The sequence below is a fragment of the Balaenoptera borealis genome (assembly GCF_965194805.1).
Source record: "Balaenoptera borealis genome assembly, chromosome: 8".
Lineage (NCBI taxonomy): Eukaryota > Metazoa > Chordata > Mammalia > Artiodactyla > Balaenopteridae > Balaenoptera > Balaenoptera borealis.
Window position 1 is genome coordinate 114,333,174 of NC_138865.1, and position 26,707 is coordinate 114,359,880.

Sequence of the window (26,707 nt, forward strand, 5' to 3'; positions counted from 1 at the left end):
CCTAAGACATGGACTCAGTTCCACTTGTCATCACACTCCCTGCTGCTCCTTGGACACATGAGGTGGTTACTGGACCTTTTAGGTGGAAGCGCTCGGAAATGAGCACCTGGCTCCAGGTGCGCCTCACGGCCACAGAGTGAGGCCGGCTCATCCCCTTCCTTGCTGTGCACACGTTCCTCTTTTCACGAAGCCCGAGGACTCATTACGAACCTACAATATGCCACCCCCAGCTCCAGTCTTTTTCACGTGTGGTGTTATTTAGCTGTGAGGCAACATCATGGTATAGTGGAGACAATTTTGGAGACAAGCAAACCTGGGTTCAGACCTCAGCTCTACCACTTACCAGTTTATGACTCAATGTCAGGGAGCCTCAATCTCCTACTGGGTAAAAAAGAGAGAGAATTCCTACTTTGTAGCACCTGGCCTTCTCCACCCTTTACTTGTACAATTTTTATTTGTACAAATACAAATTTGTACATTTAGATGTAGGATTTTGCATTGTCCACACTGAATTTAATCTCATTAGTGTGTCCTGTAATTGCTAATTGTCAAGAGTTTTTTTTGACATCTTGATTCTGTCACCTGTCCTATTAGCTAACCCAGTGAGAATCTTTATATTACCTTCAGATGTGCTTATCCTGCCATCTGTGTGCTCATTCAGATTATTAATTAAAATGACTGTGACCCTCGGGTAGATCCCTGGAAACCTCCCTTACAGCTCACTTGTATGTATCAATTAGTATATGGTGGAGCAGAGGGGACAATCTTTCAGCTTTTTATAGATCTCTTCCTTAGCATGGGGAGGATTCTCTTACACTCTGTTGGGGGACATGTAAATGAGTACAGTCTTTGGGGAAGGCAATTAGCAATCATTAAAAATGTGTATACCATTTGGCCAGCAGTTCTACTACTGGGATGTGTATTGTAGCATTATTTTAAAATAAAAAAATAAAAAATAAAAACAGTTGGAAATAACATCAGTTTCCATCAGTAGAGGAATGATTTTGAAAATTATGATTTAGACACTGGAATGCTTAGTAGCTGTTAGGAAGAATGAGGTACAGGTAAATGTAATAATACCATAGAAAAACATTTACCATACAGTTCTAGACATAAAAGCAAGTTCCAGAATGATTCGTATGATATCATCCCATTTCCTTAAAAACAACAAAAAAGATAAACTTGCTTGTCAATATTCAAGAAAATTTCCAAAAGGATACCTAAGAATTTAATAGTAATTGCTTCTGGAGTGGAAATGGGAGGTCAGGAAAGAAGTTAGAGGACCTTAACTTTCTACCCTTTTATGTTTACATATTTTACACATCTATACTCAACTGAAGTGTTTAATTTTTTAAAAAAACTATGTAGTTGTTAAAAGGAACAAGGTAGATCTGTATGTACTAACAGAAATGTTTCTAAGCTTTCTTTTTTTAGTGAAAAAATAAGTTTCAGTGTAATACCTATAATATTATCCCATTTATGAAAACAGATTATGTGTGTATATATACATATGTATGTAAATATATGTATATGTATGTGAATGTGTATACGTATGTGTAGACACATTTTTGTAAATGCATAAAAAGACCTGGGACTATCCAAACCAATCTGGTAACATAATTATTATATGGCAAGGAAGTAAATTAGGACATGGGGGTTGGGGGGAAAAAAAGCATTTTAATTTTTGTATGATTTAACTTTTTTCAACCAGCTTATATTTATATTTGCAATTCAAAATTTTTTAGTTTATTTTTTTTTAAATCCATCTTCTTTATTGTCAGTGTTCTTTCAGCAATTTAACCTAGAAAGTGAAGGAAAGTCAGTTTAAAAGCATTCATTCATTAATTAAACTCACTCTGGAAGAGACTCTGAAAAATCACAGGCGTTATATAAAACTATGGATCTCATTTGTAGCCTGAGTGCTTGTGTTGTGTCGACTCCCTGCTTAAAGTCAAATATTAGAGAACATTCAGATAAAATGCGGGTGTTATACATGGATTTTGATTCAATTCTCTTCACAATATCCTGGCCATATACAGTCTTCATCCTTCACATCCCGCAAGTATAAATGTGGTTAAACAAAACAAAACAAGGAAAGCAACAAGGAGCTTCTGTGGGCTTTGGAATTTGATGCAGAAATGATTCAGGATTTCTCAGTCTCAAGATTCATTCAACCCTGTGGGCATGTTCAAGCACATCTGCAGCATAGAAGAATTTGAGTTCATTACTGCATAATACCTTTTAGCAAATGATTATCTAAAAGGGATAAAATTAGTATGGGTGTTTGCAGTGTTAAACTTTGTCTGGAAGATGTGATCTTCAGAATATTTCCTCCTAACATTCTTGTTGATGTCAAGTAAATACTGTGTTCCTGTGTAACTGTCACCTTAAAATGCTATAGGAAGTTTCTGTATCTTTGAAATCCTCTATAAAATAGGCCATACTTAAAATAGTTAGGATCTATTGCAAAATTAAAAACACAATTGGGTACTATTACACCCACTCCAGAAATGCTAAAATTAAAAGGACTGAAACGCTAAGAGTTGGTCAGAGGATGTGGAGCAACCAGAACTCTTCCATGAATTGCTAATCGTGTAAAATTGGTGCATTCCCTTTGGGAGACTGTTGGCAGTATTTACTAAAACTGAACGTCTGCATCCTCTGGGTCCCAGGATGTACACCCAACAGAAATGGGTACTTATGTCCACCAAAAAACAGACACAAAAGTGTTCATTGTGGCTTTATTCCTAATAACCAAAAACTGGAAACAATTCATATGTCCATCAACTGAAGAGTGAATACATAAATTTTGGAGTGCATAATGGACCGCTACATGGCAGTGGGACAGAGTGGACTACTGCTTCACCAATAACGGGGATGAATGTCACAGACAGAACGTCAAAGAACAAAGAGCCTGACTCAAACGAATACACATGATGTGATTTGATTTCTATGAAGTTCAAGAGTAGGTAAAACTAATCCATGGTGATAGAAGTCAGGATAGTGGTTACCTGTGTGATTGAGTGTTGACTGGGAAAATGCATGAACGAGCCTTCGGGGGTACTGAAAAGCTTTTCTGTCTTGATCAGGTGGTTACAAGGGTGTATACATATTTTTAAATCATTTCAGTGTACACTTAAGACTTGTGCCCTTTACTGTCTACTGCTACTACATATCATCAGGAATTGGAACTCATTTTCAGAGTCTTTCTTCTGGGGTCCTGAACAGAGGGATTTTTTTTTTTCTCTTAGTCTCCATTTCTTTTGTCGGTTCCTGCGTGTATTCTTGTCTTGACACCTCATCATATGTGCTTTTAACAAGGGACAGGAAGTATCTTGCTCTGTGAGACTCACAACTTTTCTGGTGTTGGGTTTTTTCCCCATTAAGTATTCAGTGAAGATGAAAGTTAAATAGGTATCTTTTTGATCATTAAAAAAAGGACTCATAATTGACAGTTTGTACTCAATAGAGGTTTGGGACATGACACTGGCCAGAGTCCCTTCTCTCACTCCAAGACGCTGTGCTGCATCTTGCCCCTCCCTCTATTATTCATTCTGCTGGTCCAACATTCCGAGGGGAGCCGGCAGACTCAAGGACTTCAGAAGGTCAGGAGTATGGGGGTCATTTTCTATGCCTTTGAACACCCTTCTCAGAATACTGTTTTTTTTAATGCTTTAAACAAAATACATAGAATTACAAAGGAAAACAGATGTATTGAAATAGTTATCAAAATGATTTTAAAAGCTAATTTATGATACTGTAATATACATGCTTTTTAATTAATACATTAAATAACAAATCTAGCAGCCGATCTCATAACTGTTGTAATTTTGAGCAGGGAAGGGTATAAACAGTATTTTGAGATATCTGCAATCACTATAATGGGTTCTGAAAGTATGTGTCCTGGTGACTTAAGAGTTTCCTCTCCAGGCTCTGCTGATGCTTTCCAGGATCCAGGGCCTTGGGACCATGACACCATCCACTGTGGGTCTGACTTTGTAAGGCCAGCTGCCTAGGCTGGACCCCACTGAGGTCTGGTCAGATGATGCCTGAGGCTGGCTGCTGGACCCCAGGTAATGTCATAGCTGAGTGCTACATGGTGGCACAGTGGAAAGAACTGTGGACCAGGAGTACTGCCTGAGGTTTATGGTTATAAAATGAATAGCTGTTGACCATGAATCAGCCAGAAATTCTACAAGGAACAAAATCCAATTATACGCTCTTCTTGAATCACACCAGAAGGTCAAAACTAAGAGGCAACATTTTGAACAGGTGATCAACATTAATATCACCAATGAGGAACAGATGGACATCTTGAAATATGATCCACTGAGAAGGACATGCTCACTTATGTCATATTCCGACCAAGCACGCATAACCTGAATCTAATCATGCAGAAACATCAGACAAACCCCAAATGAGGAGTGCTTTATTTAAAAAAAAAAAGGGGGGGGGGCATGCTGCATTCTTCAGAAATGTCAGTGTCATAAAAGACAAAGAAAACCTGTGGCATGTTCCAGATTAAAGGAGTCTAAAGAGACATGACAACTAAATGATCCTGTACTGAAGGGGGAAAATGTTTCAAGCAACATTGTTGAGTCAACTGACAAAATTGGAATACAGGTGGTAGATTAAATTATTGTATCAAAGCTAAATTTACAAAAGTTGATAAAGCTGTATTGTGGTTATATAAGAAGATACTCCTATTCTTGGGAAATACACATTGAAGTATTTAGGAATAAAGGGCTATTATTTATGCAATTTAGTCTTAAATGATTCGGGAAAAAGTGTGTGTGTGTGTGTGTGTGTAGAGGGATAGAGAGTAGTGAACAAGTGAATAATGGGATAAAATGTTAGCAGTAGGTGAATCTGGTAAAGGGCATACAGATGCTTTTTGCACTCTTCTTATTCTTGCAACTTTTATGTAATTTTAAAATCACTGCCAAATAAAAATTTATATATATGGGTGTGGGTATGGGGGGATAGATATATATATAGATATATATAGATATATATATATATATATCACTGATTTTTTTAAAGTCAAGAAAATTCAATAAAGGCACAATAATACTAAGAATTTTAACCTACTTTTTACCCCTTGGTAGATTAAAAAGGCATAACATTAAATAAAAGACTCAGAAGATGATGTAATGGTTAAGATTTAAAAGAAGAAAAAAAACACTCTGACATTAGAACTGATTTGTTTTAGCTCCACTGCTTATTATTTCTGAAACCTTAGGCAACATACTTAAATTATCTAAGCATCAATTTCCTCATCTGAAAGTAAGGGGATAAAATCGACTCTATCTCATGAGTTGGTGGAGATCCTATGGAGATAATTCATGTACAGTGTGTGGCCTAATACTTGGCATTTAGAGCTCTTTCCGTGAACGTCATTATTTCCAGAGCAATGAGAAAGACAGAAAGCATCCTAATTCACTTTATAAAGTAATATAACCCTGAAAGCATGACAGAAATATATACTGAAAAGAAACCTATAGATTCATCTCACCAACAAATATGCATAAGTCATTTTTTTAAATCCAGCAGTACAGTATATCAACAGAATACCTATAAGGGTGTCTTCCAGAAATCTAAGAATCATTCAGTATAAGAAGAGCCAATGGTATAATTTATTACATGACTATGATTTTCCCCATTTAACCTATTCGCTAAATAGTTGCCAAAAAAAAAAAGCTTTCAGTAAAATTCAATATTCATTTCTGAGAAAACCGCTTTATAAACTTGGAATTGAAGGGAACTTCTTCAACATGATAAAGAAACTGACCACAGTCATCCAGTAAATCACTAGAGCCATGTCAGAATGAGAAAAGAATGTTCCAGCAGTCTGTCTTACACACAGGGCACAATGTAGATGTCAATGGAGTTTCAAACTGTATATTCAGTATGATTCCATTTTGGTAAGAAAAGTACATATGTACATGTAGGGGAAAAATTTGAGGAAACCATATCAAATCATTAATAATGATTATATCTTTGGATAGAGGATTCAGATTATTCGTTATGTTTATCCATATTTTCCACATTAATTGAGTTACAGTAAATTTTTAAAATTCTACAAAGAATATGAACTCAAGATGCTGCCGAGATGTGTTCCAGGTGAAATGTGCCTGTTAACAGGGTAACAAACAGAAGGGCATGCCTCTGCGGGCACCAACTCCCAAATGTTGTGGAAGCTTCGGCCCAGAAAGGAGAAAAACTTTAAACTCGAGTACACTCAAGTTAGAAATCGCTTAACTAACTGGTTCACCTGGTGGTTTTTCCTACCCCCAAGGACCTTCAGAACGTTTCTATGATGTGGATTTAGACCAGTGTCTTTTCTAATGAGAACATGTGGTTACAGCCCTGTTTGTACACTTTTAACAGTGACTTTTCTGGTTCTTTGGCATCTGGTTCCTTACTACCTTGTTTACTTTCTAAATAAGCCTCTTAATGGCATAACTTTGTTCCATTACAGAATGCAACTGCTCTGCCAGGCACTTGGCGAAGGACAGACGTGCACTTAGAGAACCCAGAATACCACACCAGATGGTATTTCAAGTATTTTTTAGGACAAGGTAATTATGTCATTACAGTGGTTGGGAAGAAAGGATATTCAGAATGAAAATTAGTGTCAGTATAATTTCTGGTACCCTATATGTGTGAAAGTTATCAGTTTAGGGACACTGAGGTCAGGGCATTTCATTTCAAGGTCAGTTGTAAGCTTTGTAGATTTGTAAGCTTTGAAGATTCAGCCCTAGCAGGTTTTCCTCGGTTTTAAATTTGTTATTTATATTTTATTTTTTATCTTATATTTTTATCTTTAAATTTTTTATTTAGTTAGTTTTTGCCAGTTGTTTTTGTCCCTGGGGAGTAAAGAGGATTAGATAGTATGAATGAGTGATTTGCGAGATGAGAAGAATTTGCAGGGCACAAACAAGGCACGTGCCTTAACAAGGCACGTACCCAGTCTATAGTGGGCCTTGAACAGTTAGTTCAAGGCAGTGAGGGGGAGAAACGATTCCCTGAGCTCCAGGGCCAATGCAGAGCAGAGAGGCATTACGCTGTAGGCTCTGGTGACCAGGATTTGTTTATCACTTACCAAGTGCCAGGCAATGTGCTTTTGCAAAGGCAGCTGTGATCCCTGCCCTCATGGAGACTGTAGACTGTTTGAATCCTGGTTCTGCCATTATCAACATAGGACCTTAACACTAGTTACTCCCACTTCTCTGAGTCTTAATTCCTTATCTGTAAAGTGGGGATATTACTAGTACATACCTAGGAGGTTTGAACAGAAGTGTCAGTGAGGCACACTAAGTCTGGTGCCTGGCACATACCAAGAGCTCTGTCATGAATAGTGATGTACATTTGAAGCAAAAGGCTTATGTGAACATATATGGAAAGGTGGGAAACAGGAGCGTGGTTAGCGACAGAAGGCAATGGGAATGGAAGAATAATCACTATGGCAGAATTAGAAATGGGTTAGATAAATCGCTTATCAGGCTAATGCATTTATTTATTTGTAGAAGATGTGATACTTGAGCTATAAAATGAGAGTGAGCAGACCCAAATGATGTCTTTTTAAAAATCGGATACTGTATTATTCCAAGAAGTTCACTTATTTGGCAAGACATATCTCTTTATAAAGAAAGAAATTGGGGGAAAGTTGCTATCTTCCCAAATGCTTGAAAGCATAGTGCCTGGAGTAGTGATGACTCCAGAGATAAGTGGTGCCGTCAGTTTGGATGCCTTCAGCTGCCTCAACGGTCTTAAACAATAAGGGAGACAACAAGAGACCCAGAGGTAGGGCAGGCTCCGGGGTTGGTGGAGTCAGAGGCTCGGTGATGTCATCCATGCTGGCCTTCCTCAGGGTCACAAGATGGTTGCAGCAATTCCAGGCATCATTTCTAGACACCACTGCGTCCAGGGGAAAAGAAGGCCATCTTCAGGAGTGAGGAAGCCCTTCCAGAAACCCCTTGACACACTTTTCCTCCTGTCTCATTGGCCAGAATTGGGTCACGTGTTCATTCCTGAGCCCATCCCTGGCAAGGGGAACAGGAGAGCATGATTAGGATAGAGTCACCAGGTTCTGTCCCGAGCTGGGCTGGAGATTACTGTTCCCTGATCCTGTGGGAAGGGCTGGCTGCCACCTGCTGTGCCCACTGCTCCCAGTGCCTGGAGGAGCCGGCTGCATCTTCACTGTTCTGAACCTGCCTCTTTTGCAGTCCATCAGAACTACATCGGAAATGACGCGGAGAAGAGCCCCTTCTTCCTGTCGGTGACCCTCTCTGACCAAAACAATCAGCGTGTCCCTCAATACCGTGCAATCCTTTGGAGGAAAACAGTGAGTATCAGACCTGCACCTGGAGTTTCAGCACCACTCCAGAGTTTAATCAGTGTCATTGCCAGCCTTTTTCTACTAGGGTTTTTGAGTTTGGCTACTGAGGATTATCCTGTTCACAGGGGAGACCTTCACACTCTGAGTTTAACAGCAACTTTTCCTACATAAGCCACTAAGTAGATGTGTTCATTCCCCTCAATCTCTGCCCTCTCGGAATACACGACTATATTATTATCGCTGTTACTGATACTGAAAGTGATGAGCTGGCACATCTTCAACTAAAAGAAACAAGATTTAGTGGACGAATATCATACTGTTACGTGGGCACAGCCCCTGGGGGGCTCCTGTTTCCATGAGTCAGTTGGTCAACTGCTGAAGCAGCTGTGCTTCTAGGATTTCTTTGAGGCTTACCTCCTTTCATCAATTTCATGGTGTAGAAAAGCAACCCTAGATCTAACAAGTACCTCCTGCCCATGGTGGGCTCTGGCCACTGAGCTGGGGACAGCGGGCTGAAAGCAAGCCCTTTCAACTCGAGGACGTGGGTCTTTCTTTAGCTCAGAAAAGTTTTTTTATGTTCATTGGTGTTGCTTCTTTTCCTGTTCTGAATTTTTTCTAGTAATTCTTACATTCGACCTCTGTCTTTCATCTTTTACCTTTTCTCATTATCTTCTTCTCTTGTTTTTTTTTTTCTTTGCTTCTCAGAGAATTTTTTAGAGACCATATCAACACTAGAAAGAGCAAAGGGTTTGGAGTTCAGAAAACTAGGGTCAAATCACCTCAATAACAAGCTCATTTTGTGTGAATTTGAGAAAATTGCTCATGCCCTCTGAGCCTCCATTTTCTTCTTTGTAAAATGGGGAAAGTTCTGGGCTATGGCTCACAGCGTGATGAGCACTAACAAGACGACCTGAAGTGAGATCTTGCTTGAAAACTTACCCAGTGTCCCAAATCGTCAAATCTTAAAACTGGTTAGGTGCCTAAAGGATAAAACATCTTATTCTGGAATTGGTGAGTACGGTGTATAATTTAAAAAGCAATAAAATAAACCACACTTAGAAAATGTTAGTTCTATTATTTGGTGGTCCCACTTGATGGGTACATTTGTTGAAATCCAGTATTTAAATAATTGCATGCTGATTTTTTTTTTTTATATACAGTAGGTTCTTATTAGTCATCAATTTTATACACATCAGTGTATACATATCAATCCCAATCGCCCAATTCATCACATCACCACCACCACCACCCCACCACTTTCCCCCCTTGGTGTCCATACATTTGTTCTCTACATCTGTGTCTCAATTTCTGCCCTGCAAACCGGTTCGTCTGTACCGTTTTTCTAGGTTCCACATATATGCATTAATATACGATATTTGTTTTTCTCTTTCTGACTTACTTCACTCTGTATGACAGTCTCTAGATCCATCCACGTCTCAACAAATGACCCAATTTTGTTCCTTTTTATGGCTGAGTAATATTCCATTGTGTATATGTACCACATCTTCTTTATCCGTTCATCTGTCAATGGGCATTTAGGTTGCTTCCGTGACCTGGCTATTGTAAAGTGCTGCAATGAACATTGTGGTACATGACTCTTTTTGAATTATGGTTTTCTCAGGGTATATGCCCAGTAGTGGGATTGCTGGATCATATGGTAATTCTATTTTTAGTTTTTTAAGGAACCTCCATACTGTTCTCCATAGTGGCTGTATCAATTTACATTCCCATCAACAGTGCAAGAGGGTTCTCTTTTCTCCACACCCTCTCCAGCATTTGTTGTTTGTAGATTTTCTGATGATGCCCATGCTAACTGGTGTGAGGTGATACCTCATTGTAGTTTTGATTTGCATTTCTCTAATAATTAGTGATGTTGAACAGCTTTTCATGTGCTTCTTGGCCATCTGTATGTCTTCTTTGGAGAAATGTCTATTTAGGTCTTCTGCCCATTTTTGGATTGGGTTGTTTGTTTTTTTAATATTGAGCTGCATGACCTGTTTATATATTTTGGAGATTAATCCTTTGTCCGCTGATTCGTTTGCAAATATTTTCTCCCATTCTGAGGGTTGTCTTTTTGTCTTGTTTATGGTTTCCTTTGCTGTGCAAAAGCTTTGAAGTTTCATTAGGTCCCATTTGTTTATTTTTGTTTTTATTTCCATTACTCTAGGAGGTGGATCAAAAAAGATCTTGCTGTGATTTATGTCAAAGAGTGTTCTTCCTATGTTTTCCTCTAAGAGTTTTATAGTGTCCGGTCTTACATTTAGGTCTCTAATCCATTTTGAGTTTATTTTTGTGTATGGTGTTAGGGAGTGTTCTAATTTCATTCTTTTACATGTAGCTGTCCAGTTTTCCCAGCACCACTTATTGAAGAGACTGTCTTTTCTCCATTGTATATCCTTGCCTCCTTTGTCATAGATTAGTTGATAATATGTGCGTGAGTTTATCTCTGGGCTTTCTATCTTGTTCCATTGATCTATATTTCTCTTTTTGTTCCAGTACCATATTGTCTTGATGACTGTAGCTTTGTAGTATAGTCTGAAGTCAGGGAGTCTGATTCCTCCAGCTCCGTTTTTTTCCCTCAAGACTGCTTTGGCTATTCGGGCTCTTTTGTGTCTCCATACAAATTTTAAGATTTTCTGTTCTAGTTCCAGAAAAAATGCCATTGGTAATTTGATAGGGATTGCACTGAATCTGTAGATTGCTTTGGGTAGTATACTCATTTTCACAACATTGATTCTTCCAATCCAAGAACATGGTATATCTCTCCATCTGTTGGTATAATCTTTAATTTCTTTCACCAGTGTCTTATAGTTTTCTGCATACAGGTCTTTTGTCTCCCTAGGTAGGTTTATTCCTAGGTATTTTATTCTTTTTGTTGCAATGGTAAATGGGAGTGTTTCCTTAATTTCTCTTTCAGATTTTTCATCATTAGTGTATAGGAATGCAAGAGATTTCTGTGCATTAATTTTGTATCTTGCAACTTTACCAAATTCATTGATTAGCTCTAGTAGTTTTCTAGTGGCATCTTTAGTATTCTCTATGTATAGAATCATGTCATCTGCAAACAGTGACAGTTTTACTTCTTCTATTCCAATTTGTATTCCTTTTATTTCTTTTTCTTCTCTGATGGCCGTGGCTAGGACTTCCAAAACTATGTTGAATAATAGTGGTGAGAGTGGACACCCTTGTCTTGTTCCTGATCTTAGAGGAAATGCTTTCAGCTTTTCACCATTGAGAATGATGTTTGCTGTGGGTTTGTCGTATATGGCCTTTATTATGATGAGGTAGGTTCCCTCTGTGCCCACTTTCTGGAGAGTTTTTATCATAAATGGGTGTTGAATTTTGTCAAAAGCTCTTTCTGCATCTATTTAGATGATCATATGGTTTTTATTCTTCAATTTGTTAATATGGTGTATCACATTGATTGATTTGCGTATATTGAAGAATCCTTGCGTCCCTGGGATAAATCCCACTTGATCATGGTATATGATCCTTTTAATGTTGTTGGATTCTCTTTGCTAGTATTTTGTTGAGGATTTTTGCATCCATATTCATCAGTGATATTGGTCTGTAATTTTCTTTTTTTGTAGTATCTTTGTCTGACTTTGGTACCAGGGTGATGGTGGCCTCATAGAATGAGTTTGGGAGTGTTCCTTCCTCCGCAATTTTTTGGAAGAGTTTGAGAAGGATGGGTGTTAGCTCGTCTCTAAATGTTTGATAGAATTCACCTGTGAAGCCACCTGGCCCTGGACTTTTGTTTGTTGGAAGATTTTTCATCACAGTTTCAATTTCATTACTTGTGATTGGTCTGTTCATATTTTCTGTTTCTTCCTGGTTCAGTCTTGGAAGGTTATACCTTTCTAAGAATTTGTCCATTTCTTCCAGTTTGTCCATTTTATTGGCATAGAGCTGCTTATAGTAGTCTCTTAGGATGCTTTGTATTTCTGCAGTGTCTATTGTAACTTCTCCTTTTTCATTTCTTATTTTATTGATCTGAGTGAGTCCTCTCCCTCTTTTTCTTGAAGAGTCTGGCTAATGGTTTATCAGTTTTGTTTATCTTCTCAAAGAACCAGCTTTTAGTTTTATTGATCTTTGCTGTTGTTTTCTTTGTTTCTATTTCATTTATTTCTGCTCTGATCTTTTTGATTTCTTTCCTTCTGCTAACTGGGTTTTTTTTGTTCTTCTTTCTCTAGTTCCTTTAGGTGTAAGGTTAGATTGTTTACTTGAGATTTTTCTTGTTTCTTTAGGTAGGCTTGTATAGCTATAAACTTCCCTCTTAGAACTGCTTTTGCTGCATCCCATAGGTTTTGGATCGTCATGTTTTCATTGTCATTTGTCTCCAGGTATTTTTTGATTTCCTCTTTGATTTCTTCAGTGATCTCTTGGTTATTTAGTAACGTATTGTTTAGCCTCCATGTGTTTGTGTTTTTTACGGGTTTTTTTCCCTGTAATTGATTTCTAATCTCATAGCGTTGTGGTCAGAAAAGATGCTTGATATGATTTCAATTTTCTTAAATTTACTGAGGCTTGATTTGTGACCCAAGATGTGATCTATCCTGGAGAATGTTCTGTGCGCACTTGAGAAGAAAGTGTAATCTGCTGTTTTTGGATGGAATGTCCTATAAATATCAATTAAATCTATCTGGTCTATTGTGTCATTTAAAGTTTCTGTTTCCTTATTTATTTTCATTTTGGATGATCTGTCCATTGGTGTAAGTGAGGTGTTAAAGTCCCCCACTATTACTGTGTTACTGTCGATTTCCTCTTTTATAACTGTTAGCAGTTGCCTTATGTATTGAGGTGCTCCTATGTTGGGTTCATATATATTTATAATTGTTATATCTTCTTCTTGGATTGATCCCTTGATCATTATGTAGTGTCCTTCCTTGTCTCTTGTAACATTCTTTATTTTAAAGTCTATTTTATCTGATATGATTATTGCTACTCCAGCTTTCTTTTGATTTCCATTTGCATGGAATATGTTTTTCCATCCCCTCACTTTCAGTCCTTTCAGTCACATATGTGTCCCTGGGTCTGAAGTGGGTCTCTTGTAGACAGCATATATATGGGTCTTGCTTTTGTATCCATTCAGCAAGCCTGTGTCTTTTGGTTGGAGCATTTAATCCATTCACGTTTAAGGTAATTATCGATATGTATGTTCCTGTGACAATTTTCTTAATTGTTTTGAGTTTGTTTTTGTAGGTCCTTTTCTTCTCTTGTGTTTCCCACTTAGAGAAGTTCCTTTAGCATTTGTTGTAAAGCTGGTTTGGTGGTGCTGAATTCTCTTAGCTTTTGCTTGTCTGTAAAGCTTTTGATTTCTCCATCGAATCTGAATGAGATCCTTGACGGATAGAGTAAGCTTGGTTGTAGGTTCTTCCCTTTCATCACTTTAAGTATATCATGCCACTCCCTTCTGGCTTGTAGAGTTTCTGCTGAGAAATCAGCTGTTAACCTTATGGGAGTTCCCTTGTATGTTATTTGTCATTTTTCCCTTGTTGCTTTCAATAATTTTTCTTTGTCTTTAATTTTTGTCAATTTAATTACTTTGTGTCTCGGCATGTTTCTCCTTGGGTTTATCCTGTATGGGACTCTCTCCACTTCCTGGACTTGGGTGGCTATTTCCTTTTCCATGTTAGAGAAGTTTTCGACTATAATCTCTTCAAATATTTTCTCTGGTCCTTTCTCTCTCTCTTCTCCTTCTGGGACCCCTATACTGCGAATGTTGTTGCGTTTAATGTTGTCCCAGAGGTCTTTTAGGCTGTCTTCATTTCTTTGCATTCTTTTTTCTTTATTCTGTTCCACAGCAGTGAATTCCACCATTCTGTCTTCCAGGTCACTTATCCGTTCTTCTGCCTCAGTTATTGTGCTATTGATTCCTTCTAGTGTAGTTTTCATTTCAGTTATTGTATTGTTCATCTCTGTTTGTTTGCTCTTTACTTCTTCTAGGTCTTTGTTAAACATTTCTTGCATCTTCTCGATCTTTGCCTCCATTCTTTTTCCGAGGTCCTGGATCATCTTCACTATCATTATCCTGAATTCTTTTTCTGGAAGGTTGCCTATCTCCACTTCATTTAGTTGTTTTTCTGGGGTTTTATCTTGTTCCTTCATCTGGTACATAGCCCTCTGCCTTTTCATCTTGTCTATCTTTCTGTGACTGTGGTTTTTGTTCCACAGCCTGCAGGACTGTAGTTCTTCTTGCTTCTGCTGTCTGCCCTCTCTGCATGCTGATTTTTATCTCAGCTACATAGTGTATCAAAATTGCTATGTAGCTCTTTTTGGAAAAGAAATTAGCATAAACGTAAAAGAACAATAATTTTTTAAAAATTTAAAAAAATTTTTTTAATTTTAAACATCTTTATTGGAGTATAATTACTTTACAATGTTAGTTTCTGCTATATAACAAAGTGAATCAGCTATACATATACATATATCCCCATAAGGAACAGTAATTTTTTATACACACATACATACACACACATTTGCATGCATGCATACCTATATAGCAATAAAGTAGCAACTTCAAAAAGCCCAGAAAGAATTTCCAGGAACCACTACAGAATAAACTGTGGCTAGGAACTTTTTGTGATGATTAAAACTAGTACTAGTAATAACAATAAAATCTAACATTTATTGAGCACTTACTGTATGCCAGGTGTGTCCTCCAAATGCATAGGTGTTATTACAGTTTAGGGAACTTAAATGACATGACTGAGGGAGGTGGCAGACCAGGCAGAACCCAGGACTGCATGCTGAGCTGTCACCACTGTACATAACTAATTCTATATGTAATTCTTTGACTCACGCTGTCACTCTCCCTGTCCTGTGAGCTCCGTGAAAAGAGGGGACATAACTGCTTTGTCCTCAGTATCCCCACCAGCAAGCCCAGTGCCTGGCACATAGAAGGAGCTCAATAAATATCTGTTGAATGAATTCATGAAATGATTAATAATTAATGAATTGAAGTCCAACTTAACCAGTGTGCTCTGCTGCCTCTATTTATATAAACTTCTGTGTTATGTTTCAGAAATTTTTCTTTCTTTAAGCAGGTTTAAGGTAAAAATCTGATCTAAAATAGTTAGGTCTTACTCATGAATTATTTCCTGCAGACAAGTTTTGGCCTTACCCCTCTCCCCATGCCACTGCAATTGGGGTCAGTCTTGCCGTTAGCATGGCTGTCCTTGAAGCAAGTTTAAGTGTCAGTTTTAGAAGATAACACTGGAGAACAGGTGCCAGTTTTCCCCAAGTGCATGATCATCTCTTCTCCTTAGTCACCTACTGAGAAGGGCTGGTGCCTTCGTCCAAAGCCTCTTATCTTCTGCACCAGGAAGGCTGTTTTCTGGCCCCCTCCATTTTTTTTTACTTATTTTTTTTATGTTTGCCTATTACAGTATTCCAGTCTCTTCTGGCTTAAATATTCTCTTCAGATGACTCTGTCTCTTTTGGACAAATAATCAGCCTTTCCGATTTCAGTCCCCTAGCCCTGTTTCTCCTGAAGTAAATGTTTGGGTATGTGAAGAGAGGACCTCTGAGACCTCATGGTGGTGGGAGAGGAGGACCTGGGATCCCCACGGGGCCCTCTGGGTTCTTTCTGGTTTCTGCTGTGGAGGAGCAACCACTGAGGTGTAACTGGTCTCCTCCGGCTTTTGGGGGGGTCATTGGAGAACACCTGTCCCTGAAGTCCGTGGTCCCGGCCGTTTGCTCCTTGTAGTGAAGTCACTGCACATGTGAACGCTCTGACCTGATCCCAGGTCTCTGCTGGTTGCCGAGCCTCTCGGAAGTGCTGCACTCTCTCAGCCCCGGGTCACACGGGAGGAGGCGGGAGCGTCGCCTTAGGCTCGGGTCTCTAATCTTGCTGGCCATCCATGCTGGAAGCTACCGAGTTACTGCCCCTCACTGTGTTCAGACAGGTTCTGCCTGGACTTCAGGACTCCTCTGGAAGGCCATGCCTGGGAAGTGAGCCTCTAGTCCGGGTGCTTCCAGGTCTTACCTTGATGTGCTTACAGCTTCCCCACCCCTGCCCCTATCCAGGCCTGCCCTCGGGACGGAGGCATCAAGGGCCCCAACACCTAACCCCTCAGCTTCCCTGTCTTCCTTCTTCCCTCCTTCCACTGAGGCCAGGGTCCGTGTCGCACTTCTGCTACCTCCTTCCAGAAGAGATTTTCTCAGTCCTACCTTCTTCCTTCAGAAAACAGTCACTTCACTTCCTCACCTGGGACGGTTGCCAGGTACTGGGGCAGGAAGAGTGGGGCAAAGGCAAGGGGAAGTTTTGCTTGTTTTAATTTCCAAAGATATTGTCTGTATTACATTATAAATTGTGATGAGCACTCTGAAGGAAACGAAGACAGAGAACGAACAATACGGAGGCCTGCCAAAGTGAGATAGTCAGGGAAGCTTCCTGAGGAGGTGACATTTAAAGAGACCCACAGGATGAAAGGGAACCAGCCACATAGAGAGTAGGGGGAGGGGTGGGGGTCGTTCCAGACAGAAGGAACAGGAAATACAAGAGAAACAGGAGCCTTCTGGGGATGACTCTTGGGTGGTGAGAGAAGTCAGGGAGGTGGGATTGAGACCCAGGACCACCGTGGAGGCAGCATGGGGTGGGCAGAAGGAGTATTAATCCCCTTCTTCTGAGAAGTGCCAATGCCCAAATCCAGAGCCTCTTCTCTCAGCCCTAAATTATGTGCAGGGCTGGGTAGGTGTTTGCTGCCCACTGAAGGGCAGTGAGGAGATGAACACATCAAAGCAGAACATCAGCGTCAGGGTCAGTTATTGAGCCCCTGTTGGCCCAAAGCCAGCGCTGGAGGCTGTGGGGAATCCAACAATGCAGGTGACTCAGCGCTCCCTCCCTGCCCCCTGTGAGCTCACATTCTCTCATTAAACAGAAACACAGCTAAACGTATAAAGCCTGCTAGAAACTGTCTTGCACATCTCTGGCTGTGTTCCTTCTAAACCCAAAGAGAAAAAATGACTCACACTTGTAAAAAATCCATCCAGACAATACAGCAAGTGAGTGAAAAAGAAGAGGATCAAAATCCAACTACTCAGTGATAGTCACTGCAGCGTCCTTCTCGACATCTGTCCGTAAACACACACACACACACACACACACACACACACACACACACCCGCTAAATGGGGTAATGTGGACATGCACTTCTGTGTCCTGCTCTGCTCACTTAGTGTTGCCTGATATGCACTTGTACTTGACTCTCCCTGTGCATTTTTTGGTTCCACTGAAAACAGAGAACTGGAAGGTGTTTTTTCTAGAACAGCAACCCTGGAAAGCCACACAAAAAAAATGACGGGGAGGAAGAGCTTTACCCCTTTATAGTGAAGAAAAGTACAGATCCACAATCCCAAGAGCCCTGGGTTTCACATCCATTTCAGCAGCTTGTGACGATGTTACCAGCACCCAGGCAGGGCTGGATCCTCCCTCTCTCATTCCATACATTCCCCCCAAAGCTGCCCCGGTCTTCTCTTAAAAGCTGCCTTTGGTGTGTTTGGTGAGAAGAAAAGGTAGACAAGCAAGAAGGTCAGATTCAAGACCCTGTTCTAGACCGGTTGGCATCCCACACAGGTGACCACAGTATGAGGTAAGCTGGGGCCAGTGAAAAAGCAAGGCTGCAGGACTAACTCAGGTTTCAGTGGGTGGGTCATGTGGAATTTGAAAATGCATATTCCTATCATAATATTTATATGTAGAAATTTTTTTAAATCTGCGGAATGCAAACTACAAAAAAAAAAAGAAAACTCAACTTAATTTCCTTGGCTAGTAGAGAATCCAAAAGAAGGGCTCTACCTGGTGCAACTTCTGACACTTAACTGGGAAGGCATACTCATCCCCAGCATGGAGTAGGGGTGAGAATACCCAGTTCTCCAGGGCCCTGGGTGTGAAAGTTTAGTCTGCCAAAAGAGATCAAGGGCTTGAAAAGGTTGGGGAACTCCACTCCGTGCCATCGCTCAGGGCTCGGACACATGAGTTTGCAGATGTGTCCCGAAAACATGAACAAACTTGCCTGATTCCTACAAGGAATGTCCTTTCCCTTCTCTAGCTGTTTGTGCTGCCAATTTTATTATTAGTCATAGTTAGAAAGGGAATTTTATACGTGGACTGCGTCATAATCTCTTTTGCTAAATAAGCGTGTAGTATAAATCCTTTGCGAATTATAAATCTGTATCGTCTCTTTCTTGGAGATTATAAAAGAGACTAGCCCTCATCTCTCCTGGGTGCTTAGATGTGGGACTGAGCCATCAGGCAATCCTTCCTTCATTCCCTTTCGTTCAACCAGTATTGACTGAGTACTTCCTATGAGTTGGTCACAATGGGTACTCATTCAGAGAGGAAGAAACAGACTTTAAATAAGTAAACACAGACAAATATAAAAGTACACATTATGAAAACTTCTCTGAAAGAATCGGGTGATTTCTAGTTTAAAAACTCTTTGACCGGGCTTCCCTGGTGGCGCAGTGGTTGAGAATCTGCCCGCCAATGCAGGACACACGGGTTCAAGCCCTGGTCTGGGAAGATCCCACATGCCGCGGAGCAACTAGGCCCGTGAGCCACAATTACTGAGCCTGCGCGTCTGGAGCCTGTGCTCCGCAACAAGAGAGGCCGCGACAGTGAAAGGCCCACGCACCGCGATGAAGAGTGGCCCCCGCTTGCCACAACTAGAGAAAGCCCTCACACAGAAACGAAGACCCAACACAGCCAAAAATAAATAAATAAATAAACAAAGAAAAAAAAAAAAAAAAAACTCTTTGACCTGGAGGAATCACATTTGGGTCCCGTTGAATGTGTGGAGACAGTTTTCTTCTTCTGATCTTTGAGGCTGATCCAATTCTTGGCTCAGAGACCAAAACCCCTTCTCCTCTGGTTCAGACGGCTCATCTGCTTATCGCAGCACCTGAGACAGCGCGGACCCAGCAGTCCAGACGCTGCAGAGTAATTCTTAAAGCGTAAATGCCAGGACTTCCCTGGTGGCACAGTGGTTAAGAGTCTGCCTGCCAATGCAGGGGACAAGGGTTCGATCCCTGGTCCAGGAAGATCCCACATGCCAAGGAGCAACTAAGCCCATGCGCCACAACTACTGAAGTCTGCGCACCTAGAACCTGTGCTCCATAACAAGAGAAGCCACCACAATGAGAAGTCTGCACACAGCAACGAAGAGTAGCCCCCGCTCACCGCAACTAGCGAAAAGCCCGTGCACAGCAACGAAGACCCAAGGCAAAAAAAAAAAGAAAAGAAAAGCGTAAATGCCAGGTAGGGGGGAATGGTGGAAGATGCTGTCGAACCTCAGTAAGAGTTTTTCTAACATAGAATGTATTTATATATATGAAGAAAAATGAGAAAGACTGGACATGGGTTTCTTTTAAATGACCAGGTAAGACTCTCTCAGAGATGGAAATTGCCAGACTTCTCACTGGTTTGCTGTTTTGACTTTCCAGGGTACCCAGAAAATATGCCTTCCCTACAGCCCCACAAAAACGCTCTCTGTGAAGTCCATCTTAAGGTGAGTACAAATGAGCAGAAACCCAACACCAGGCACCCATAAATGGGTTTTTTCCTGTGATCATTCTGATGTCAGCTTGCTATTTCCTTGGGCCTTGGAGTTATACTCAACATTTTGCTAAGCCCTCGACATGCATTACCTCACTGAATCTTCACTGCAGCCCTATAGGACAGATAGTGTTATTATCCCCATTTTATGGATGAGGAAATAGAGGCCCAGAAGGACAAAGCCAAGATCACACAGCTTGTGTGTAGTAGGACTGAGGCACAAGTCCAGGTCTGGCTGGTTCCGAGCTTTGCTCTCAAGCATCTGTGTTCTGCATGCATCGCCTGCTTCTTTTTTCCAGCACGCATGCAAATATTTTGGTTTTGTAAAGAAAATCAAGAAATTTTTTTCCTTTCATTTTTCTGGTTTGAAATAGAAACTCAGATGTCAGCAAATGCTTCTCTGAGAAGAACGTGCTTATTCTTCACCAACAGAAAGTTAAATGAATGGAAGGAACCACTCGCTGCTCGGTGCTCAGCTGCCTCTCATGCCCCCATCTTTCCACCTCCCTATCATCTCTCCCCCATGTCGGGTGGCAGCCTCCCCTTGGGAATGCCACCACGCAGGTTGGCCTGTTGCTCTGTCACCAGCTAAGATGTTACATCGTAGTAACAGTAGCTTCTGTTTGTCAGGCGCTGTGCTAAATGCTTAACAAGCATTCTCTTGGGGAATCTTTAAATCAGCTCTGTAAAGTAGATCTATTACTACCACCACTCCACATAGGAGGAATCGGAGCCTCAGAGAGGTGAAGAGATTTGACAAAGATCTCACAGCTGGTAAACCACAGAGCTGGGAATTAAACCTGGGTTCGTGTGATGCCAGGGCTTGAGCTGTCAATCACCAATGCCATCCTGTGTGAGTCTGAGACCTTATCCTGGTGGCCTGGTGATTTAGTCTTTATTCATCTGCAACTAGGTGGTGGCAGGAGGTGGTGTTTTTGATGTTCCCACCCACGACTCATACTTGCCAGAATGTCTGTTAGAGTGACAAACTTGACTGTCAGTTAGGGATTGCAATTGGCTGATGAAAGGGTCCTGAGATTAAGAAGTAAAACATTTCATATCTCACGTTCAAGCTTGACTTTGTCTTCAGATTGCAGACCTTCTCCCCTCTGCTCTAGGCCCCCTGATCTTTCTCCTGGCCAGTCTGAAGCCCGAGCTAAGAGGGCATCAGTGCAGAGGTTAACCTTTTCCTTGAGCACAGAAGTATCTTGCTGCTTCTAAATCTTAACTTGCTTTGAGAGCAATAGTTTGAATTATATTGGCTTAAATTTCTGTGAATCCTTTTTTCTTCTTCTTCTTCTAAAATGAAGTTTCTCCAGCTCCTTTCTTCTGTATATTTAAAGACCAGGGATTTCACTGAGTTTTAATTTCATTTAATTGTCTGAGTAGGCCTTCACTTTTCAGTCCTCCACTCATAGCCAGAGCAAGCTGCAGCAAGAGAGTATTTTTAAAGATGCGAAGATTAAAACTTCTGCAGTTGCTGCCAATAGAAGAAAATATTTTATCTGTTTGTTACAATCATGAACTTGGAAACTTAAAAGAAAATTAAAATATAAATACTATGGAGTCAGATAAGCCTGAGTTCACATCATGGCTCCACTACTTCACAGCATTGTTATCCTGGACTATTTCTTTAACTTCTGAGCCTCAATTTACTCATCCTTAAAATGGGGATAAAATAGTACTTGCCTCATAGAGATTAAATGAGATAATCCATGTAAAGCATTTAGCAGGGTGCCTGGCATATAGTAAATACTCTGTAAATATTAACTATTATTTTTACCTTTCATTTACAAATATGAGGATTCTTGCTGAAAGGGGCCTTAGACATCGTCTAGTCCAATTTCCTTGTTTTACCTCTAGAGGAACTTAGCTCAAGGAAATTCACGTTGCTTGTCCAAAGCAAAACATAAAAGAACAATCCTGCTAAGGACAGCCTTTTGCCCTAAGTGGGAGAGGAATTGCCAAAGGAAGAAAGACACGTCAGGTCATCTTAATTACATTTCATTTTATCATTAATTGCTATGTAAATGTCAGTGAATCACTTTTTTAGTAAATAAAAGTAAGAATCATGGAGATTAGTCAAGGTTGCCTGAAACAGATGCTGTCAATTCCCCCCTCCCTCTCTTACTCTGTGAGCGTGCTCAGGGTACAGCCACTGCGGTTGGTTACTCGCGTATGTTCCTTCATTGATCACTCCTTGTTGGTTTGTACCTCCTGTGGCCCTTCAGGGAATCCAGCTATGATTTTCTAGGAGATAATACTTAGCTTTCCTGAAGACCTGAGACTGGCTCCACATTGTTTAAGTTTCCACCACACTGCGGCTCACTCTATCCATTCTATTTCAGTGCCATGAATCTGGACAAATTCGAGAAAGGCCCCAGGGAAATTTTTCATCCTGAGATACAAAAGGTAACAGAGAATTTTGTGCTTCATAATTGTATAAATTTGATCACAGTGTTAGAACTGACGAATCATCGGTGATTCTTAGCCTAGGATCCCAACCAGAATCACCAGTGGTTCTCATCATGGAGAACCTCCCACCCGACATTCTGATGCAATCAGTCTAAGATAGAGGCTGGGAGTCTGTCATTTTCAGAAACTCAGAGGATAGAAGATGTCCAGAAAGCTGTCCTGTTTTCTTAGGACTTACTGTTAAGGGAAAGCAGTCCGCCTTGGGAGAAAAAAAATTTAGAGTCATAAACTAGGTAACAGTCCATCAGAAAAATGTCAGCCAAACTTTTGTCTTGCAGTTGCAATCAGTTTCACTTTGAAATCATCCCCTTGAAACGTATAAACACAGCCATCACTAATGGTGTGACAGTTGTGTGTTAGAGCTGAGCTTCGAGGAGTTGGCATGCCAGGTGGGGTGACACAGGAAGAGGCTGGAGAGGCAGGTTGGACTCTATGCAGGAGACAGCAGGGAGCCAGTAGAATCTTTAAGCAAAGGAGCATCATGCTTAAATCTGCTTTTTAGGGAAATAATTCAGGCAGTATGAGAAGGATGGATGGAAGCATGAGCGATCTTTGTGTGCATACCTTCACGATACAGTTAGCTTTTATAATAAGTTACTGGCTCTCAACTTAGCTTACCAGAAATGTATAGAATTGTGAATTCCCATGTCTTCTGTTCTAATTTAATTTTTAAAATAGTATTTGTACCCTGACTCAACCCCAGAAGGAACTGAGGCAAAAATGGTTGTGTTAGGTTAAACTTTAAGCAACTTTAAGCCATACTGTGCTTAATAGTAGTTCCTTATAGCCACCTTAAAAACAAATTAGAATTATAAGTTTAGTACCAGTGTGTCCTTATTACTTCATTTGTACCAGTTATCATACTCAATCCTTTCCTTCTTGGAGCCTGGACCCCCAGACACTGGGGCCAAAACCCACGAGCCTTTTGGATGCTTCCTTCTGCATCTTGCTGCTGAGCAGATCCCCTCTGCCCAGAGAGGTCACCCCTGCCTGGCCATCCTTATCTGCTTTCTCTCTCCCACAAAATGAGACAGGACAAGAAAACGAGATACAGCAACCTTCTGCCTATTTATATCATAACTCTATGCCTGTTTTTCACCAAACAAAAGACACTTTCACACTCTCCCTTCCATTCATGAGCTTTCCCTCCATCCTCTGTGGGTGTGAGCATCCAAGCGTGTGTGTGTGTGTGTGTGTGTGTGTGTGCAACTTACCAGCAGTAGTTCCCCTGCTGTCATCAGGTGTCTGTAGATTTCCCTTAGGAAGGCTTGAGCAACAGGCTTCCGGTGTAGGGAAAAGAGTTCTTACAAATCACTGGATCCAAAAGGTAAACAGAAAATAAACCAACTGCACTCTAAAGAAGGCATCTTTCCACCAAAAGTGGGAAGGTGGCTGATGCTGTTTTAAAATGTTATTTGTCTGTTTCTGCTGCCCTTCTGTGTAACATTTTTCTCAGGCGAAATCTTCCCAGAAGCAGCATATGATAAGCTAGCTTTAAGTGGTTAGAGAAACCTAGGTATCTGTGTGTTTCTTCCCACTGCTATGCATCATCTTTGTTTCCTGATAGTTGTGGTATAATATGCCTTTCCTAAATGACCAGGTATTGTATAAAAATCTGTAGAGCTAAATTTGAATATTTTAAGCACTTCGAAGGGGAGAAAAGTGGTGTCAATGTCAGTAGACTGAAGCTTGGCTTTCACAGAAAGTCAACATAAAATGACCACCATTCAGCATGGACATAACTTTTCGAACTTCATTTGACAGGACTTGCTGGTTCTTGAAGAACAAGAGGTAAGTAGTCTCGCGAGACGCCTGGTCCTGCCGCTCTGCCTCCATATTTGTAAACGAGCTCCCCCTTCACCAGGAACACAGCCCTTTCTCCCAGGCACACCTCTCTGTGGATTTGCACAGCGAGAATCTCTTATCACTGAAAGCCTCCACTGACATGTTTTCTCGGGTGTATTTCAGAATTTTCTATGCAGCTAGCCGTAAAGATAGAAAAACAATCAAGCTGCTTAAATCTGCTTGGAAATATTCGAATGTTAACCTCATGATCAGGGTAAGGAATTAGGTTTTTGTTTTCCTTCAGTTAAAGCTAGTGTACTTTATTAGCACACTCGACTTACAGAATGCCATATTATTTGCATGTTTCCATTTTCTGTTGTCCCACTTTAAAAAAAAAATATGTTGGAACCTGTGCTCCGCAACAAGAGAGGCCACGATAGTGAGAGGCCCGCGCACCGCGGTGAAGAGTGGCCCCCTCTTGCCACAACTAGAGAAAGCCCTAGCACAGAAACGAAGACCCAACATAGCAATCGATCAATCAATCAATCAATCAATCTTTAAAAAAAAAATATGTTGGGTTTTCCAAGTCCATAACTAACATAGAGAAATATCCGAAATATTATCAATAGACAGTTGAGTAAATCAGTGGAGTGTGTGTACACTGTGCCTCTCGGTAAATGGCAGTATCATCCGTCCAGTTGCTCAGGCCGAACTTGGAAACATCCTTGACACCTCTCCTTCTGTCACACCCCCCATCTAATCCATCAGCACATTCCATGGACACGTCTCAATGCCTCCACCACCACCACTCGAACCCCGCGACACCAGCCCCACCGTCTCCTGCCTGGACTCTGCAGCTCTCCAGCTCTTCTCCCTGCTTCCTTTCTTGCCCTCTCTTCTAGTTTTCATAGAGTATCCAAACATGCCAGGCCAGGCCCTCCCTACGAGGGCCTGCGTGCTGTGGCCGGTGCCACCTCTCCGTCCTCTTCTCTGCACTAACCACACTGACTTCCTTCTTCTTCCACCTCCTCAGGAAGCCTGCTCTTCCCACCGCAGGGATGCTCCGCCCAGGTGTCTCACAGGTCACACCCTCACTTAATTAGCATCTCTGCTCAGCAAGACCTTCCCTGGTCGCCTGTTTAAAATAGCACACCCTGCCTCTCACCCACTGCCCTTCTCACTGCTTTGTTTATCTTCTTAACACAGGGATTTCATTTATTCAGTTTTTATCTGTTGCCCCCATTAGAATGAGAGCAGGGACTTATTCAATTTTGTTCACTGCTGTATCTTCAGAGCCTAGAACTGTGCAGATAGAGGACACAGAGTAAATATTTGTTGGTTGAATAAGTGAATTATGTATTGATTGAATGAATTATGAAATACTATGATGCCATTAAAAAGAATGAGGTAGACCTCTATTTACTGGCATGGAAACATTTCCACGACATAGTATTTACTGAGAAAAAAGCAATTCACAGGGCAATACTTACAGTATAATCCCAGTTGTTTTTATAAACACAGATTTCTATGTGTATTCATTCACTCCTCTCCTCCATTCATTGATTCAACAAATGTTCACTGAACTCTGACTGTGGGTGAACCGTGTACTACTCGAGGCATTGGGGATACATTGCTAAACAAGACAAGGTCCCTTCTTCATGGAGTTTACAATCTGGTGGGCTAAGACCAACTAAGCAAGTAAATAAGCAAACATAAACACGGTACTATTGACAGCCCCAATAGCTGTGGGGAAAGTAAACAAGGTAGGTGATGTGGGGTCAGGGGTAGGTTTTATACGTTAACCAAACAGGGAGGGTTTCTCTGAGGCAACGGCATCTCAGCTGATTCCTGAACATGGCGATGTAAACGCAAGGAAGGAGGCTGAGAGGTTTCACCGCCGGCTGTTGGCAGGAGTTGCTTTGGGCAGGTTCATGGAAGTGTAATGTGGGATGAGGCAGAGAGCAGGCAGAAGGAGACATCTACATTTTAATCTACATATTATCCATGCATGATTCATGCTTTTTGCTAAAGAATCCATGAACTCCACGTGTAGTTTGTAAAAGGCAAAAAATAAAAGTCATACACATTTCTGACAAACATTTGAAAAATACAGAAATGCACAAAAGGCATAAAGAAAATATCACCTACAATCACGAGAAAACTAGTATTGGTATAGTATCACATTTTGATATATGTTTGTTATATTTTATATAAAATTAGGATTATACTATATATAGTTTTTATGTCTCAAAATTACTCTACTCACTAATTCACAAATATTTATTGAGCACCCAAGAGTGCATGCCCCTGCCCGTTGTGACAAACAATACAGAAATTTATCAATGGAAAACATGAAAGCTCCCCCACTTCGCCACTTCCACCCTCCCTTGAAGAACCACTGTTTGCTGTTTGGTGTATATCCTCTCACACTTTTCTTTGGATCTCCCAAATTTTGAAAAAGGAGTAGCTGATCTCTTTATTTCTCAATTTTATTTCCTTACTAAGGGGATATTTGCTAGAAGCAACAAGAGCACTCATGACATTGTACT

General features: G+C 40.8%; 1 protein-coding gene across 8 annotated transcripts in view; it reads left to right on the plus strand.

Moving 5' to 3' along the window:
• GARNL3 (GTPase activating Rap/RanGAP domain like 3) overlaps positions 1–26,707 on the plus strand; it is a 154,452-nt gene that overhangs the window by 75,486 nt on the left and 52,259 nt on the right. For all 8 annotated transcript variants that reach the window (XM_082402606.1, XM_082402608.1, XM_082402613.1 and 5 more), the window contains 5 exons: positions 6,482–6,581; positions 8,229–8,347; positions 19,787–19,851; positions 22,247–22,310; positions 24,138–24,164. In XM_082402606.1, coding sequence (XP_082258732.1) covers positions 6,482–6,581; positions 8,229–8,347; positions 19,787–19,851; positions 22,247–22,310; positions 24,138–24,164 — 375 coding nt within the window. The remainder of the gene's footprint in view (positions 1–6,481; positions 6,582–8,228; positions 8,348–19,786; positions 19,852–22,246; positions 22,311–24,137; positions 24,165–26,707) is intronic.